Raw genomic sequence first — 17,541 nt, 5'->3', positions numbered from 1 at the left:
GGGAATAAAAATAAGGGATAAAATTTTTAAAATGAAAGAAAAATGTATAGTAATCAAAATGGAAGGGATGAAACACAGTTGATCTAGCGAATGGGCTGAATTCTCCCGTTAGAAAAGTTAGAAAATCTAACTGCAATTTTTACAAGAAATAAGCCTAAAACCGCATGAGCAAACCCCTCCCTGCCAAGGAGTGGAAGAAATTGGGAAGAAAAAAATTAGTCTCGAAGTATAATGTAGGGGCACCCGGGCGGCTCAGTCAATTAAGCATCTACCGTCAGCTCAGGTCATGATCTCTGGGTCGTCGGCTTCGTGCTCAGCAGCGGCGTCTGCTTCTCTCATTCTCTCCCTTCCCACTGCTTGTTCTCTCGCTCTCAAATTTAAAAGAAGGTATAACTTACGATCAAAAGTCTCAAAGATCATTAAGAGAAACCGTACAGGGGCACCTGGGTGGCTCAGTGGGTTGAAGCCTCTGCCTTCAGCTCAGGTCATGATCCCAGGGTCCTGGGATCGAGCCCCACATCGGGCTCTCTGCTCGGCAGGGAGCCTGCTTCCCTCTCTCTCCGCCTGCCTCTCTACTTGTGATCTCTCTGTCAAATAAATAAATAAATCTTAAAAAAAAAAAGAGAAACCGTACAGAAGGGTACTTTGGTTTACAAAGGTATGCAAGAGGCCTTGGGGTTTAATTAGGACACAGCATCATCCCTGAGTCTATAAACAAAAGCGCCCACAAAGATTACTTGATTAAAAAAAAAAAATCAGCAAGGACAGATGATCAAGTTCACATTAATGAGCTTGATTTAAGAGATAAACACCTTTGTGTCCTACCAGTGGATAATAAACCCTGGTTCCTTCGGTTTCCCAGAAACTTTAGGAAACTAGATCGCATAATTGGTCACAATGACAACTTAAATACATTTTGAGGGAGAAGGATTTCGTAAGTGGGTAAGATTCGGAAGATAATAAAAGAAAGCCCAAATGTTCACTACTGGAAAAGCAATTCCTCAATAAAACAAAGGAAAAGGGTTACCTAAACAGCAGTAAAATATTTATGCCATAACTACATTGAGAAGAGGAAAATGCTTGCCTTAAAAGGAGAGAAGACTGAAAACAACATACACTAACTATTCATCTTGGAATTTTAAAAAACACCGATTAGATAAGTTGGTAGGAACAAAATAAAGGTAAAAGCCACCTGAATGTAACAAAAAACATAGAAGAAAAAAACGGATTCATTAAGATCCATTAAATGAATCCCTGCCTGCCTCATGAAGGCCAAATTAAGAGCTGGTACAACAGAAGAGAAAATATTGAGAAGGAGAGTGAACCCCAAAATAATTTACATTTGTAAACTAGGGCAAATGGGTGATTGCCTTGAAGAATGTACACGGGTCAAAAGTGTTTTAAGAAGCAGCAGAAAACTCAAGAAGTCCTCTAGCACTAGAACATCTATCAGGTAAAACAGGTATTAGATCTGGATGGTTGTATAGCTAAGTCCCATCTGGATTTAAAGAACATCATTCTAATGTTAACGCCCTGAGGTCAACAGAAAAATGGAAATACTGCATCAATGTCTTGAAGCTACAGAAGTCTCTATCAACACTGGAGGTAGTGCACCTCTCCCTATTTTTCCCTCCTAGAGTCGCAGACTATTCGTTCAAGAAATAGCAAGTCATCTCCAGCTGTTTTCTAGAACAATGTATCACAACTGAGTGGTTTATTCCGATAATGCAAGGATGGGTCAACACTTCTAGTGGCAACACATTAATCACTAAATGCCACAGAGGTAACCAGTCAAACGAAGTAATTTTATCTCTTCACAATTTATACTGATTATCTCCATCCACAAATAAGTCTATATATTTAAAGACTCCCCTTGTAAGGGGACTGATCTTTATTGGTCTTGTATTTATTGTCTAACCCCTTTATTCTACAAAGAACACTTGGAAATGTAGGGAGAGAGGCAGGGACAGAAAGGAAATCTCATTCTTGACACTGATAAAAAACTGTAACAACACATTAGTGAAATCTAAGTGAGGAAAGTGTACAGCTTATGGGGCCCCTGGCTGGCTCAGTTGGGAGAGCAAACAAGTCTCGATCCCGGGGTTGTGAATTCAAGCCCGATGCTGGGGGTAGAGATTACTTAAAGATAAAATCATTTTAAAAGAGGAATATAACTTATAAACACCACCTGAACAAGTAGAAATATATTCTAACCCTTCTAAAAATTGTTTGATGGGAATCAAACAGGTATCACTATACAGTGACTTTAAAGTGTGTATACACACACAGACACACAGAAACAAATGCACATTTGCATTGGAAGAGACTGCTCTTCCTTACAGAAGACTTCCAGTTAATAAATGTACAAGAGAATGAGAGAAATAGGAAATCACCTTTGCAACACCACAGTAATTGCTACCAGTAAGATCTAAGGGATGCCATAAAATTAGTGGCAGTTTGAGGAGACACAGGACATCTGCATAGTCTCAAAGCATCTTCCTTCAAGATATTTACTGACTGGAAAGAGAATGAACCAAGTGTTCAAGGTCACCATCAGGCATAAGACATGTCCACATCACCTACCTCCTGAGAAGGCTACATCTTTTCTTTGACATTCCCGCCCAAGCTGCACCACGCCAGACAAAGAAATCACGGGAAGACCCCAAACCCAGATAGTAGGACAAGGTACAGAATTACTGACTAACCTTTTCCAAAGTGTCAAGGTCCTAAAAGATGACGGGATGGAGGAGGGGGGTCACAGACTGGAAGCCTCTAAGGAGATACAGCAAGACAGGCAATGTGGGATCTTGGACACTGGGGAAAAGCCGGTGAAAACCAAACAATGTGTAGTGAACTTCTTAGTTTGGCTCATTGCCTTGTGGGTGTTTGGGGCGTTAGCCCTGGACAGGGGGGGTGATGAAAGAGATGGGGGAACTCTCTGTACTTGCAATACGACTTTATTTCAGCTTATGAAAAATTAAAGCATCAGTGGGGGATTAAAAAAAAAAAAAAAACACAAAACATCTAAAGGTACGGAACTCCATGAAGATCTTGTCACAGGCCAGATACAGTTTATTAACGAAGATATTCTCCAACACTTCAAGGACCCTAAGTTTTAAAAACATATAGATCCACCTAAAAGAAAGGCTTACAGATGGTACAAGGGTTCAAGGTGGGAATAATAAAATCACAAACTCCTACCCCCACCCCCCAAATTGACATATCACCATAGGGGAACATAAGAGAACTGGCAAAAACAGACCCATCTTTCTCTCCAAAGATAATTCCTAAAAACTGAAAAACCAAGACTTTGCATTTTAAGTTTTGTTTTGTTTTGTCAATAATCAAAAGAAATTCCCAATTTTGGGGCGCCTGGGTGGCTCAGTTGGTTAAGTGACTGCCTTCAGCTCAGGACATGATCCTGGAGTCCCAGGATCGAGTCCCTCATCGGGCTCCCAGCTCCACAGGGAGTCTGCTTCTCCCTCTGACCTCCTCGCTCAAGCTCTCTCTCACGGTCTCTCTCTCAAATAAATAAAATTTAAAAAAAAAATTCCCAATTTTGATGAGCAGGGATCATGAGAGCTGGAGGATGGAGAACAAGGAGAAGGCTGGGATTTTTTTTTGGGGGGGGTGCAGTTTGGCTCATAATCCTTACAGTACTTCACTTTCAACTTTGTGCTTATATAATAAACGAAATTAAAATTTTAAAAACCAAAGTAGGAGTAGCTGATGTATTACTGGGGAGCACAGGACGTATCCAAGGATATTGGCTGTGAGGGTGACAAGAAACATGATGGTTCAGTAGCTGGAGGGGGCTGGGGGCTGAAGGAGAGCTTGGTAAGATGTATTTGCTGCTGATGGGAGTCATTTATTAGAGAAGGGAAGGCTGGTGCAGGGAAGAGGGGACCCTGGGGCCAGCAGAAAGGAATGGACATGGCACACAGACCCGAGATGGGCAGATCTTCCATGTACTTTCTCCTCTGTTCCACGTACAAGAAGCAAGGCCATTAGCTGAAACCAGGGAGGTCTGAGCAAGACGTGTGAAACAGTCATCTTAGAGCAGCAAAGAGAATTTCTGAGCTAAGTACGGTAGGATGATAGTTTGCCGCACTTCCATGACGGAGGCGTTAGTCTTTTATTTAGGACTTTTGTACTGACAGTCTGTAGTTTTCCATCCGGTTTTGTTTGACTGACTTCATAACAATTACTTGGAGGCCTTCTTTCTCAGAACCGTGCACATTTTGAATAGAACTGGAATAATTACTAACTACACCTAACAGATGTTAAAGACCTCATTTGTCAGACTTTCTGGACCAGTGATAAGAGCCTTCTCATTTTCTTCTAGGATAAAATGAGTCTCTTCCAAGTTTTTTTTTCTTATGGGATAATTTTCTGTCATAGGAAATATATAGGTCTCTGGAATAAAAATTGGAGATATAAGAGCCTTACAACAAGTACAAATACGTATTCTTTTCATGATCATCTTGGTTTTTATTTCACAAATTCCTACCATTTCTAGGATTACCTTTACTGACTCAGTCTGCTTCTTTTAGACCTGTTCTTTTCACAGCTCCTTGTGTTTTGGTATTTAATTCATTTATTTCCTATCCTTTTTGGATGCTAATGCAATGGGGGCTGAAGGCCATACACAATTAGATGATTCAGGGCTAGGTAAAGCTTCCTCTCCTGTAACACGCTTCAGAAAACAGGAAATGGCACTTTCCTAGGACTCAGGCCAGTCATCAGCTGCCTGTGGGAGGCATTGGGGATAAAAGTGGACACAGTCCTGTAGCCAGGATACCTACTATTCCTGGGAACCTAGAGCTCTGAGCAATCAGCTTACCCTTTGTTGGCCCTGCCCTGGGAGTCCCCCACTTAGAACATTCAGGAAGAGACGTGGGCCCCTGGCTGGCTCAAGTCTTGACCTCAGAGTCCTGAGTTTGAGCCCCACGTTGGGTATAGAGATTACTTAAATAATTTTTAAAAAACCAACAACGAGGGGCGCCTGGGTGCCTCAGTGGATTAAAGCCTCTGCCTTCAGCTCAGGTCATGATCCCAGGGTCCTGGGATCGAGCCCCGCATCGGGCTCTCTGCTCAGCAGGGAGCCTGCTTCCCCCTCGCTCTCTGCCTGCCTCTCTACTTGTGATCTCTGTCAAATAAATAAATAAAATCTTAAGACACATCCCAGTGAATGTGCAGAATACCAGAGGAAAGGGAAAATTATAAAAATGAAAAAGCAGGTTACCTATAAAGGGTTCTTTGAAGGACTGGCAGACTACAAGCCCTCCCCTCTATAGACTAAGGGCTGTCTTCACAACACTTAAGACCGAAAGCTGTACGTCTAGACATTCGGATCCTAATAATTACCATTCAACAGGAAGGGCAAAATGCAGGTAGTTTTCAGACCTACAGGGATAGGTAATTTAGTACTAATAAACCTTTGCTAAAAAAGAGCTACCAAAGTCCTTATGTAGGCAAGAAGGACTACAATGCAAGAAGCAACGGTGACCAATGAAATTAGTAACCTCTGTTAGAAAACAAGTAACTGTACGAGGTGCTGGGGGCGGGGGGCTCCGTCTGGTTAAGCGTCTGCCTTCGGCTCCGGTCATGATCCCAGGGTCCTGGGATCGAGCCCTATGTAGGGCTCCCTGCTCGGTGGCGAGTCTGCTTCTCCTTCTGCCCCCTTCACCCTGCTCATGTGCGCACTCACTCTCTCTCAAATAAAATCTTTATTAAAACAAAAATAACTGGAGGCTTGGAAAAAGCTAAATTTTATGTGAAAACTCAGACTCACAAGAAAACCAGGAAATGACGATCCCAAAGTTCTAAGAGGGAACAAGGGAGTCTCGATCAGGAAGGGTGCGCAGGGCAGACAACCTTCGGTTTCCTCCTCCGGCATCTCCACAGGTGTTTACAGTTATTCATTAAAGCGTGTCTATGTTGCTACATCCTTCTCTAAATGTTTGTTACAGAATACGGAGTGCTGACTTTTATAACATGCTGTAAATGCTTTGGGGTTCAGAAAAATGAGATCAAGGTCTGGAAGTGCAGGTGTGTTAATAGAGAACATGGATTTTGAACTTAACCTGAATAGAAGTCATTATGAATGAAACCAACAGAAGTTGTTTTATTCTGGGTAGAGAGAAGGTTAAGAGAGATCATTTGTAGTACAGGACTAAGACTTAAAAAAAAAAAAAAGCAGAAGCTGCATTTAAGATTTCATTTGAGAGAGAGAGAGAGCACAAGTGGGAGGGGCAGAAGGAAAGGGAGAGAGAATCTTTAACAGACTCTGTGCTGAGCACAGAGTCTGACATGACACGGGGCTCAAAATCAGCGCCCTGAGATCACGATCTGAGCTGAAACCGAGCTGGATGCCTAATAGACTGAGCCACCCCGGAGCCCCTCTGCTTTATTCCTAGGAGGAAGGAAAGCTGGTTTCCTTGAGAAAAGACATAAACTTAAGTATAGTCACAAGGACAAGGACTGTCCGTCTTACCTCCTCTCCCTGTGCAAAGACGGTCTTCTCTTTCTCCTCTGCACCTTTGCAAGGGGCCAGAGTAACCCTTGCCATTGCCCTCCCCACTCTCCCAAGTCACACTTCTGTTATCCTGGGGGATGTCCATAATGTTTTGTTAGGTTGTTAAGGTGGGAAAAAAAATTGCAGGGCAAGGTATGGTCAGAGTCTGCTTTCTTGTAAAAATAAATGAAAGAGAAACCCATTCACGAATAATGATGGCACATTTCTATAGCGCTGGCATCTCACTTGAACTACTCTGTCAGTAATAGTGACCAACAGACTGACCTCCGCAGCAGCAATCTTTTCCATCAGAGTCAGCAGAGGGCAGACTAGGAGGATCCTGAGCTCATCTCCTCCCACGGACACACGGAGACAACATCTACAGATAATGACACACACGCTGAAAATGACTCTAAGTCCTGCACAGCCAACTGTCCTCAGCTAAAGACCTAAGAAAAAGCCACAGCAAGAAGGGTCAGAGGGGCAGAGACAAGGTTGGGCTCCTGCCCCCCAGGGCAAGGATCCACAAGCGGGAGGAACATCACAGGTGCAGAGATGCTCCCTGAAGAGCAAGGGAATCCAGTCCCACATCAGGATCGCCCAGCCCTGGGAAGATGAGCCCCCAGTCTGGCTTTGAAAATCAAAGTGCAGCTGAACTCCATGAGAGCCAGTGGGCCAGAGGAAACTGAGACTCCATGCTCACAGGGCCGTTGGGGCTATATCATTCCGTCCAAGACCCAGCACAGAGGCAGTAGTCTAAAAGCACCTGGGTGACACATGAAGGAGTTACCAATTTCGGGCCATTTGCTGGAGGGTCAGGGGGCTGTAGTAGTTTTCTCTAGGAATGGAAGTGTGGGTAGGTGCCATTTGTCTTGCCCTCCTTCTGCCTAGCTGGCAGGATGCTGGTGGCAGCCAGTTCTGACACTCTCCATCTACTTTGCTAGCACCATTCACCCCACTAAGCATTCTCCTGCAGACCACCACCCCACCCCCTCAAAGCTGGTCAAGACCAGAGCCCTCCAAAGTGACTCCTGAGGAGGGAGAGGTAGGCCCAATCACCATAGAGGGGCATACACAACCCACATGGAAGACCTGCCTGGAATTCCTGGTTCTTGTGACCAGGGGCCATTGCACTACTGGGCTCCACAGGACATCGACATAAAGCCACTGCTTTGAAGACCAGGAGCTGCAGCTGACCTACCTAATCCACAGACACAAACACAGTCAAACAAAACAAGACAGAGGACTATGTTACAAATGAAAGAACAGGATAAAACCTTAGAAGAAGAGCTAAATGAGATGAAGGTTTATAATCTACCTAGTTAAGAGTTTAAAGTAATGGTCATAAAGATGCTCACCAGACTTGGGTGAACTCAGAATTTTAGCAGAGACAGAAAATATAAAGAAGAACCAGTCAGCATTGAGTGCAGTAACTTAAAAGGCCACTAGAGGGACTCAAAAGCAGGGTGAAGGCTGTAGATCAGATCAGTGATCTGGAAAACGAGGCAGTGGGAAGTATTGGAGTGGGATAGTGGGCAGTATCCAAGCTAAACAGCAAAAAGTATAAAAAATAATGACAGGTGAAGGGACCTTTGGGAAACATCAAGTATTCTATACTTTCACATTATAGGGGTCCCAGAAAGAAGAGAGAGGGGCTGAAAACTTCCCCAAGGAAAAGAAGGAAACACGTCCACATCCAGGAAATAGAGTCCCAAATAAGAAAAACCCAAATTCACATCAAGACACATAATAATTAAAATGTCAAAGAGTAAAGATAAAAATAAAATCTTAAAATCAAGAGAAAAGCAGATAGTTACATACAAGGGAAACCCCCATAAGGGCTATCAGCTGATTGTTTTCAGCAGAAATGTTGCAGACCAAAGGGAGTGGTAGGATATATTCAAAGTGCTGAAAGGAAAAAAACAAAACAACAAAAACCTTACAACCAATAATACTCCACCTGGCAAGATATTTAGAATTGAAGGATAGTTTCCCAGACAAAAGTTAAAGGAGTTTATCACCGCTAAGCCAGTCTCACAAGAAACAGTAAAGAGACTTAATTCAGTCAAAAAGAAAGGCCCATAACTAGTAGTAAATTATGCAAGGAAAATACTTCACTGGTAAAAGCAAACATAAAGGTAGGAGATCAATCACTTATTAAGCTAGTACAAAGGTTAAAAGACAAAAGTCGTAAAATCAGTTACGTGGACAGAAATTAGTTAAGGGACACAAAATAAGAAGATGTAAAATGTGATACCCTATACAGAAAATGTGAAGCAAGAGACATTAAAAATGTAGTACTTTGAGGCTGTTCAAACTTTGGTTCACACTAAAGAGATCATCAGCTTAGTACAGGCTGCTGTATACACAGGATATCATATGTGACCCTTGTGGTAATCACAAACCAAGAACCTATAATAGATACACAAAAACCAGAAACGAATCCAACCATAACACTAAAGAAAGTCATCAAATCCTGAAAGAGTAAGAGAAGAAAGGAACATGAACTACAAAAACATTTAGGAAACAATGAACAAAATGGCCGTAAGTATATGCCTATCAGTAATTATGTTAAATGTCAACAGACTAAATGTTCTATCTCTGATGTTGCCATCTATATGTTGCCTCCAAGAAACTCACTTTGGACCTATAAACGCTAAAGTGGGGGGATGGAAAAATATTCCATGCAAATGGAAGTGAAATAAAAAGTTGTAGCAGCAATACTTATATCTTAAAAGATTAAAAAAAAAAAGTGTAACAAGAGGCGAAGATGTTATATAAGGATAAACGGCTCAATCCAGCAGGAGGATACATCCGTTGTAAAATCTATGAACCCAATGTAGGGGCACCTGAATACAGAAAGGGAGAAATGGACAATAAAATAATAGGAGGGGACTTCAACACATCACTAAGTCAATGGAGAGATTATCCAGACATAAAATCAGAAAGGAAACAGTGGTTTTGAGTGACACATTAGACCAGATATATACAGAACATTCCATCCCAAACCAGCAGAATATACATTCTTTTCAGGGGCACATGGAACAACCTCTAGGACAGGTCACACTCTAGGCCACAAAACAAGTGTCATTAAATTTAAGAAGACTGAAATCATATTCAACATCTTTTCCAATGACAATGGTCTAAAATTAGAAATCAATTATTTAAAAAACTGGAGAAAAACAAGGAAACTAATTAACATGATACTAAATAACAGTGGGTCAACAAGGAAATCAGAGAACACGTGAGACAAATGAAAATGGAAATGCAACATTTCGAAATCTTTGGGATGCAGCAAAAGCAGTTTTCAGAGCAAAGTTTATGGAAATACAGACCTACCTCAAGAAACAAACAAACAAAAAAACCCTCAAACAATCTCTACTTCTACTTAAAGGAACTAGAGGAAGAACAAAAAACAAAGCGCAAAGTTAGTAGAAACAAGGAAGTAATGAAGATCAGAATGGAATTAAATGAAATAGAGTCTACAAAAAAAAAGGTCAGTGGAACTAAGGGCTGTGTTTTTGAAAAGATAAAATTGATAAACCTTTAGCCAGACTCATCGGACCTGAAATCAAAGAGGACTTCAAACAGATGCAGGAAAAGTTACAACTGATACCACAGAAATATAAAGGATTATAAAAGACTACTACAAAAATTATACACCAGCAAGCTGGGCAACCTAGAAAAAACGGATTAACTCCTAGGAACATACAATCTTCTAAGACTGAATAAGAAAAAAAATAAACTAGTAAGGAAATCAAATCAATGATCAAAAAACTCACAACAAACCCAAACCTCAGGACCAGATGGCTTCACAGGTGAATTCTACCAAGTATTTTTATTTTTATTTTTTTGAAGATTTATTTGAGAGAGAGAGAGAAAATTAGATGTGGGACTTGATTCCAGGACCCTGGGATCATGACCTGAGCCAAAGGCAGATGCTTCACCAACTGAGCTGCCCAGACGTCCCTCTACCAAACACTTAAAGAAGAGTTAGTAACCTATCTTTCTCAAACTATTCCAAAAAACAGAAGAGGAAATAATGATACAAAATTCATTCTATGAGGCCAGCATTATCCTGATACCAAAACCAGGCACACACACCCACAAAGAAAATTATACACCAGTATCCCTGATAAACATAGATGGAAAAATCCTCAGCAACATAGTAGCAAAGTGAATTCAACAACACAGCACCATTCACCACCATCAAGGGGGACTTATTTCAGGGGAGCAAGAATGTTCATTTTCCACAAATCAAAGTATATATCACATTAATAAGAGACAAAGGATAAACACCATCTCAATAGATGCAGGAAAAACATTTGTCAAAATTCAACAACTGTTTATCATAAAAACTCTCAAAGTGGGTAGAGAGGGAACATAACTCAAAGTAATAAAGGCTGTATTTGACAAACCCAGAGCTAACATCATACTCAACAGTGAAAAACTAAAAGCTTTTCTTCTTTTTTATTTTTAAAAAAGATTTTATTTATTTATTTATTTGACAGAGAGAGAGAGAGAGAGAGAGAGAGAGAGATCACAAGTAGGCAGAGAGGCAGGCAGAGAGAGAGGGGGAAGCAGGCTCCCTGCTGAGCGGAGAGCCCGATGCAGGGCTTGATCCAGGACCCTGAGATCATGACCTGAGCCAAAGGCAGAGGCTTTAACCCACTGGGCCACCCAGGCATCCCTAAAAGCTTTTCTTCTAAGATCAAGAACAAGGCAAGGGTGTCCACTCTTATTCAACATACTATTGGAAATCCTAGCCACAGCAGTGAGACAAGACAAAAAAAAAAAAAAAAAAAAAAGAAACCAGATTGGTAAGGAAGAAGTAAAACTTTGCAGATGACATAATACTATATATAGAAAAATCCTAAGAACTTCACACACACACACACACACACACACACACACACAGCCATTATAATTAACAAATGAATTAAGTTGCAGGATACAAAGTTAACATACGGAAGTCTGTCCTGTTTCTGTACACTAATAATGAGTTAGCAGAAAGAGAAATAAAACATCCTGTCCACAATTGCATCATAAAGAATCAAGTACCTAGAAATAAATTTCACCAAGGAGGTGAAAGACCTGTACTCTGAAAACTGTAAGCTACTGATGAAAGAAACTGAAGATGACATAGTTAGAAGTTATACCATGCTCATGGATTGGCAGGATATCGTTAAAATATCCATATTACCCAAGGCAATCTACAGATTCCCTGCAATCCTTATCAACATGCCAGCAGCATTTTTTACAAAAGTTGAATAATCCTCAAACTTGCATGAAATCACAGAACAGCCAAAGCGGTGTTGGGAGAGAACAAGGCTGGAGGTACCACAATTCCAAATTTATGGATACACTACAGACTACAGTCATCAAAACAGTGTGGTACTGGCACAAAAACACATAGATCAATGGAACAGAATGGAGAGTGCAGAAATAACCCCCCACTTATACAGTCAATGAGTCTATGAGAAAGGAGGCAGTGATATACAATGGGGAAAAGGCAGTCTTTTCAATAAATGCTGTTGGGAAAACGGGATGGCTACCTGGAAAAGAATGAAACTGAACTACTTCCTTACACCACACACACACACACACACACACACACACACACACACACACACACACAAACTCAAAATGAATTAAAGACCTAAATGTAAGACCTGAAACCACAGGACTTCGAGAAAAAAATACAGGTGGTAAACTCTTTGGACATTGGCCTTAACAATGCTTCTCTGGATCCATCTCCTCAGGCAAGGAAAACAAAAGCAAAAATAAACAAGTGGGCATACTACATCATACTAAAACGCTTTTCTCACAGCAAAGGAAATCATCAACAACATGACAAGGCAACCTACTGAATTCATACAACCCAACACCAAAAACAAACAAACCAATCTGATTAAAAAATGGGCAGAGGACCGAACAGACATTTTTCCAAAGAAGACCTACAGATGGCCAACAGACACATGAAAAGATGCCCAAATCACTCATCAGGGAAATACAAATCAAAACCACAATGAGATATCCACCTTACACCTGTCAGAATGACTAGTATGGAAAAGCAGAAATCGCACATGTTGGCAAGGGTTTGGAGAAAAAAGAAACCTCATTCACTGTGGGGAGGAATGTCAATTTGTGAAGCCACTGTGGAAAGAGGATGGAGGTTTCTAGAAATTTCTTAAACTAGAAATACCATACAATCCAGTAATTCTACTTCCGAGTATTTACCAAAAGAAAATGAAAACACTAATTCAAAAAGATATGTACACCCCTGTGTTTACTGTAGCACTGTATACAACAGCCAAGATAGGGAAGCAACCTAGTGTCTAGTGATAGATGAATGGAAAAAGAAAATGTGATGCACATACAATGGAATATTACTCAGCCTTTAAAAAGAATGAAATCTTGCCATTTGCAGCAACATGGATGGACCTAGAGGGTATTATGTTACATGACATAAGTTAGAGAAGGACAAATACTACTGGATTTCACTTAGATGTAGAATCTAAAAACCAAAACAGATTAACAAAATAGAAATAGACTCAGATACAGAAAACTAGTGGTTGCCAAAGAGGGTGAGGGGTGGTGGGAGGATTTGCAAAACAGCTGAAGGGGGTTAAGACGTACGCACTTTCAATTATAAATCATGGGGATGAAAAGTACAGCAGAGGGAATGCAGTCAATATTGAAATAACTTTGTATGGTGACAGATGGTAACTACACTTACTATGGTAAGCATTCATGATGTCTGCGATTGCCAAATCCCTATGTTGTACAACTGAAACTAATATGGTAGGTCAGCTATCCTTCAAGTAAAAATTTAAATTAAAAAAAAAAAAATCAATAGAGTAAAACATCCTCTTTCTCCCATGCTGAAATCCCAATTTTTTTTCTTACCACTTCGGAGGGAATATTTTGCGTAAGACAACTGCAGAGTTTATGGGCTGGGCTTGCTTCAGTCTTGGCTGCACCCAGTAGCTATTTCCCTCTCTTCTAACTTCATTCCCAACTTTCTCTACATGATAGCAAAGGGACCACTAGCAACTAGAAACATTTACTGCTCTTTCAACTGAACCCCAAGAAAAGAAACTTTTAAAATTTGTTTTCCCTAAAAAGAGCACCAACCAAACTCCCACGGAATTGGCCTGGCTTGGGTCACATGCTCACAGGTGGTGGGGAGGGGGAGTAACACATTACTGGCTAGAATGGAGTTGCATGACACCTCTGGAGGGTGTAACCTATGCTAGCTTGGTTTGGAGGGGATGGAGTAAGAGCTTTGAGACATAATTCAAATACCATATAATTCACCCATTTAAGATGTACTGTTAAGTGGTTTTTGGCACATTCAGAGCTGTGCAACCATCACCATGATCCACTTTAGAACATGTTCATCACCCAAAAAAGAAACTTGCTCATTAGCTATGTCCACCCCCATCCCGGGCAGCCACTACTTCTCTGTCTGCATGAATTCACCTGTCGTGGACATTTCATAGAGAAGGAATCAACATGTGTGGTCTTTTGGAACTGGCTTAACTTAAATGATGTTTTCAAGGTTCATCTGTGTTGCAGTGTGCGAACTTGCCTGTTAAGGTCCTGCTGGCTTCTGCTTCCCTTTTGTTCCATTAAGCTGCTCCCCACCTTCTCTGTCCTGTTCTACTTTAAGCACATAGCTTCTTAGACCCTTTATGTTTGGGTGAGGAGCAGAAGGGGATGGAGAATAAAAATGCAGACCTAGTGGGCAATGTGGTTATCTCAGGGTCTCACATTAAAGCTACCCTTCACTGGGGACAAGGGCTTTTTAAACTGCTTGCTTCCAATGGAATAAATAATTGTGAGTTTCATCTTTGGTTAAAATGGGCCCAGCCTTCTTGGGGATAATCCCAGTCGCAAAGCTTCTGCCCCCTGCTCCCCTCCCTCCTGCTGTGAAGATGCGGAGCCCCACGCAGTCTCTATGTGGCTGTTGTCCCCGCTCCAGGAGAGTGAAGAGGAGCTCTACTCCTCCTGCCGCCAGCTGCGGAGGCGACAAGAAGAGCTAAACAATCAGCTCTTTCTGTACGACACACACCAGAACTTGCGCAATGCCAACCGGGACGCCCTCGTTAAAGAGTTCAATGTCAACGAGAACCAGCTCCAGCTGTACCAGGAGAAGTGCAACCGGAGGTAGGCTGGTCTCTGCCCCACCCGCAGATGCCCAGGTATAGCTCCCGCAAGCAGAGGTGTTGGACACTGGGGGCCAGGCTTTGGGGAAGTCCCCGTGTCCAGAAATCCCTTGACTGATCCCCCGATACTGGTCTCTGCTCTATAAATAAACCTCCAGCTTATTTATTTCTCAAGTATTTGCACCTTCCCTAAGCCAAACTGTCACCACTAGGAGGACACTTCGATATAATAGTGAAAATAAACCATGACCTCTACCTTCTAAAGAGCCTTGTCCGGTTCCCACCATCCAGTGGTTCTGGATGGGGGCAGAACCCACTCCCTGGCCCCCAAGGGATGCTTCTGGTTGTGCTACGGAAGGAATGGGGTCGGGGCAGGGGGTGGGGGCAGCCAGGTCCACCCAAGGCCAGACAGCTCGGCTCAACAGAACTAGTCTGACTTGTGAGAACAGACTCCAGCGGGGAACAGTGTAGACCCTTCCCTATGTGCTCATTTTGTCCACACCGTAGCCTGCAGAGCAGCAGGGAGCCCAGTGCAATGGCCCAGTGAGCGCACGGAGATTCAGAGATGTTCTCTGGCTCGAGGGGGCCCACCTCTGTGACCGTCAGCCCTCTACCAGCCAGCCCCGGGTCCCAGGGGCCTCAGTTTACACTGTTTGGCCCATGGCCCGTGTCTGAGCCGAACGCACACGACAGTGAAATGTGTCTGCTTGCAGGTTGAGAGAGAAGAGAGTCAGCAACAGCAGGTTTTACTCCTAGGAGCCGGGGTCCACGAGCAAGGGTGTCGCGCGTGCATGTGCGCACGTGGAGGAGAACGTCCTCTCTTCCAGCCCGGGGAACACGCTCGTCTCTGAGGTCATCCTCCCCTCAAGCCTGGTGCCAAGAGGACACTTCTCAAGGTCCCACGGGCAGGAGTTGGGCTTATCTCCTACCCGTTTTTCACCTTGGACAGTCTAACTTATATTTTCTATAGAGGACTGTAGAAACGTGCCCCTCGTTTTTGGCCTCTCCTGTTCCAAACCTCCTTGAATAAAAGCAGTGAAAGTCTCGCTCCGTTACCCTCCCGTGCACGCCCCACCCTGGGAACAGCAGCCCTTTCCCGCTAAAGACCCAGGGAGCTGACTTCCATGGGGTTGGAGCCTCATCTCCAAGGACCGGACTCGGTAGCTTCTGAAAAGGATTTTAACTAAAAGGCAAAGGATTCCACAGTTAAGGCCAGTGGCCTCCCCAGGGCCCAAGGGGAGCCTGCCCCTGGCTGCCGTCCCTGCGGGCTGCCCGGCTGGGGTCAGCGGGCCCTGCCTGCAAGGTGGGCGGGGGATGCGGTGGCTCGGGAGGAAACCTGCCAGTCCACAGCGGACACTCGCTCTGTGACTGCCGTTGGCGGGGGGGCTTTTATTTAGAAAGTCCGTCCAAAAGGCCAGAGAGCCACCCAAAGTCCCCACCAGCCTCTTACCCCTGGCTCTGCCCACTCAGGAGCTGGCTGTGTGCCCGTGGAGAGGCCCTGCGTGGGCAGCTCTCCGCAGACGAGAGGTCATAGACTGATTTAAAAAGGTCACCACTGTTCAGCTCCCCAGGTCATCCCATTTTCTGGAGCATCGAGCTAAGCCTTAAGCCTCAGGAAACTACAAAAAAAAAAAAAAAAATCCCATCCGCAGCCATGCCCAAAGGGGCAGACCCACCTAGGACAAGAGGACATTCCTCTACAGCTGGACACCGACACAGCTGTGTGACCGTGCAGCATGAGGCGTCCTACGGCGAGGAGAGCGTGGGGTGGAGGGTAGGACTCAGCAGAGTCCTGACTTGGGTCAGAGGGAACGGAGAACAGGCTTGGGGGGGGGGGGGGTGGAAACCATGACTGCGTCTGGATGACAAACGAGCAGGAAGCCCCGTGGATTGACTGCTTGGAACTGGATCCTAGAAACCCCTTCCGCCCTCCCCTGGTTACCCTGGACTTAGCAGGTCTGCATTACTCCTGGGAAGCCCATTAAAACCAGCCAGGCTGTGTGTGATCAAAAGGCCTTAGGCCCGCATTCCATAGTTTTTAAACACCTCCAGACACGAAACACTGTGCCCAAGGTTTGGGGCACCATGTAAAGAAAAAAATTTTAGGTGGGGAGGGGCGTGGGGGGGGGGACCAGTTACTGCCTCTTGGAACTTATCCTCGTGCTCCTGAAAGAAGTGGGTTTGACCTTCCCTGAAGCCAGGAGTACAGGTGGCTGCAGTCCGACTAGGTGAGCTGTTTCCTTGTGATATTACTTAATCTTCAGACCGGAGTTGCTGTTTTATTTGGCAGTCAGCAACTGAGCGAATGTCCCTGATGGTGGCAAATGTTCAAGGCAACCTTGAATAGAGGTGAGAAGCAAAGACACCGAGCTGAGTGCTACAGGAAAGGAGTTTGCAGAGTCCGTCGCCAGTGCCCCATTCCCTGCTGGCCGGGGGGCCACTGGAGCCTAACTATTACGCTCTTAGCCCTACCGCCAGACTTCTTTTTGCCTCCATCATTACCTCTACATGTAGAGCTCAGGTGCTGCTCTCATTCCTCCTGTTTTCAGCTCAGGGGGGAGTAAAAGACCTAAACCTTTCCCCTTCACTCCACTTTAAAGTCCAAGAGCTAAAGCCTGGATCCCCTTTCTGCTTAAAATAGATTTTCTGCTAGTGTAGCAAAGAAATTAAGATGGGGTGGCACTGAAGACAAAAACTAAGCATTTTTTTCAGCTGCTACTGTATAAAATCCACACCTAGCCACACCTATGCAGAGAAAAAGCAGGCACTGGGGGCAGTGGGGGTTAAACCATAAATGCGGCTGGGAAGAACTCTCCCTGTCACGGTCTCCTTCTAGGTGCTACAGAGACTTAA

At 43.7% G+C, this 17,541-nt stretch overlaps 1 protein-coding gene across 2 annotated transcripts in view; it reads left to right on the top strand.

Annotated features, from left to right (window-relative positions):
* PLCG2 (phospholipase C gamma 2) overlaps window positions 1-15,734 on the top strand; it is a 141,305-nt gene extending 125,571 nt beyond the window's left edge. For both annotated transcript variants that reach the window (XM_047712188.1, XM_047712189.1), the window contains 2 exons: window positions 14,505-14,689; window positions 15,402-15,734. In XM_047712188.1, coding sequence (XP_047568144.1) covers window positions 14,505-14,689; window positions 15,402-15,444 — 228 coding nt within the window. In that variant the 3' untranslated portion in view covers window positions 15,445-15,734. The remainder of the gene's footprint in view (window positions 1-14,504; window positions 14,690-15,401) is intronic.
* Window positions 15,735-17,541: the final 1,807 nt, after the last annotated feature.

The sequence above is a fragment of the Lutra lutra genome, chromosome 17 (assembly GCF_902655055.1).
Source record: "Lutra lutra chromosome 17, mLutLut1.2, whole genome shotgun sequence".
Classification (NCBI taxonomy): domain Eukaryota; kingdom Metazoa; phylum Chordata; class Mammalia; order Carnivora; family Mustelidae; genus Lutra; species Lutra lutra.
Note: the sequence above shows the minus strand (reverse complement) of the source record. Positions and strands in the feature narration are given on the sequence as shown.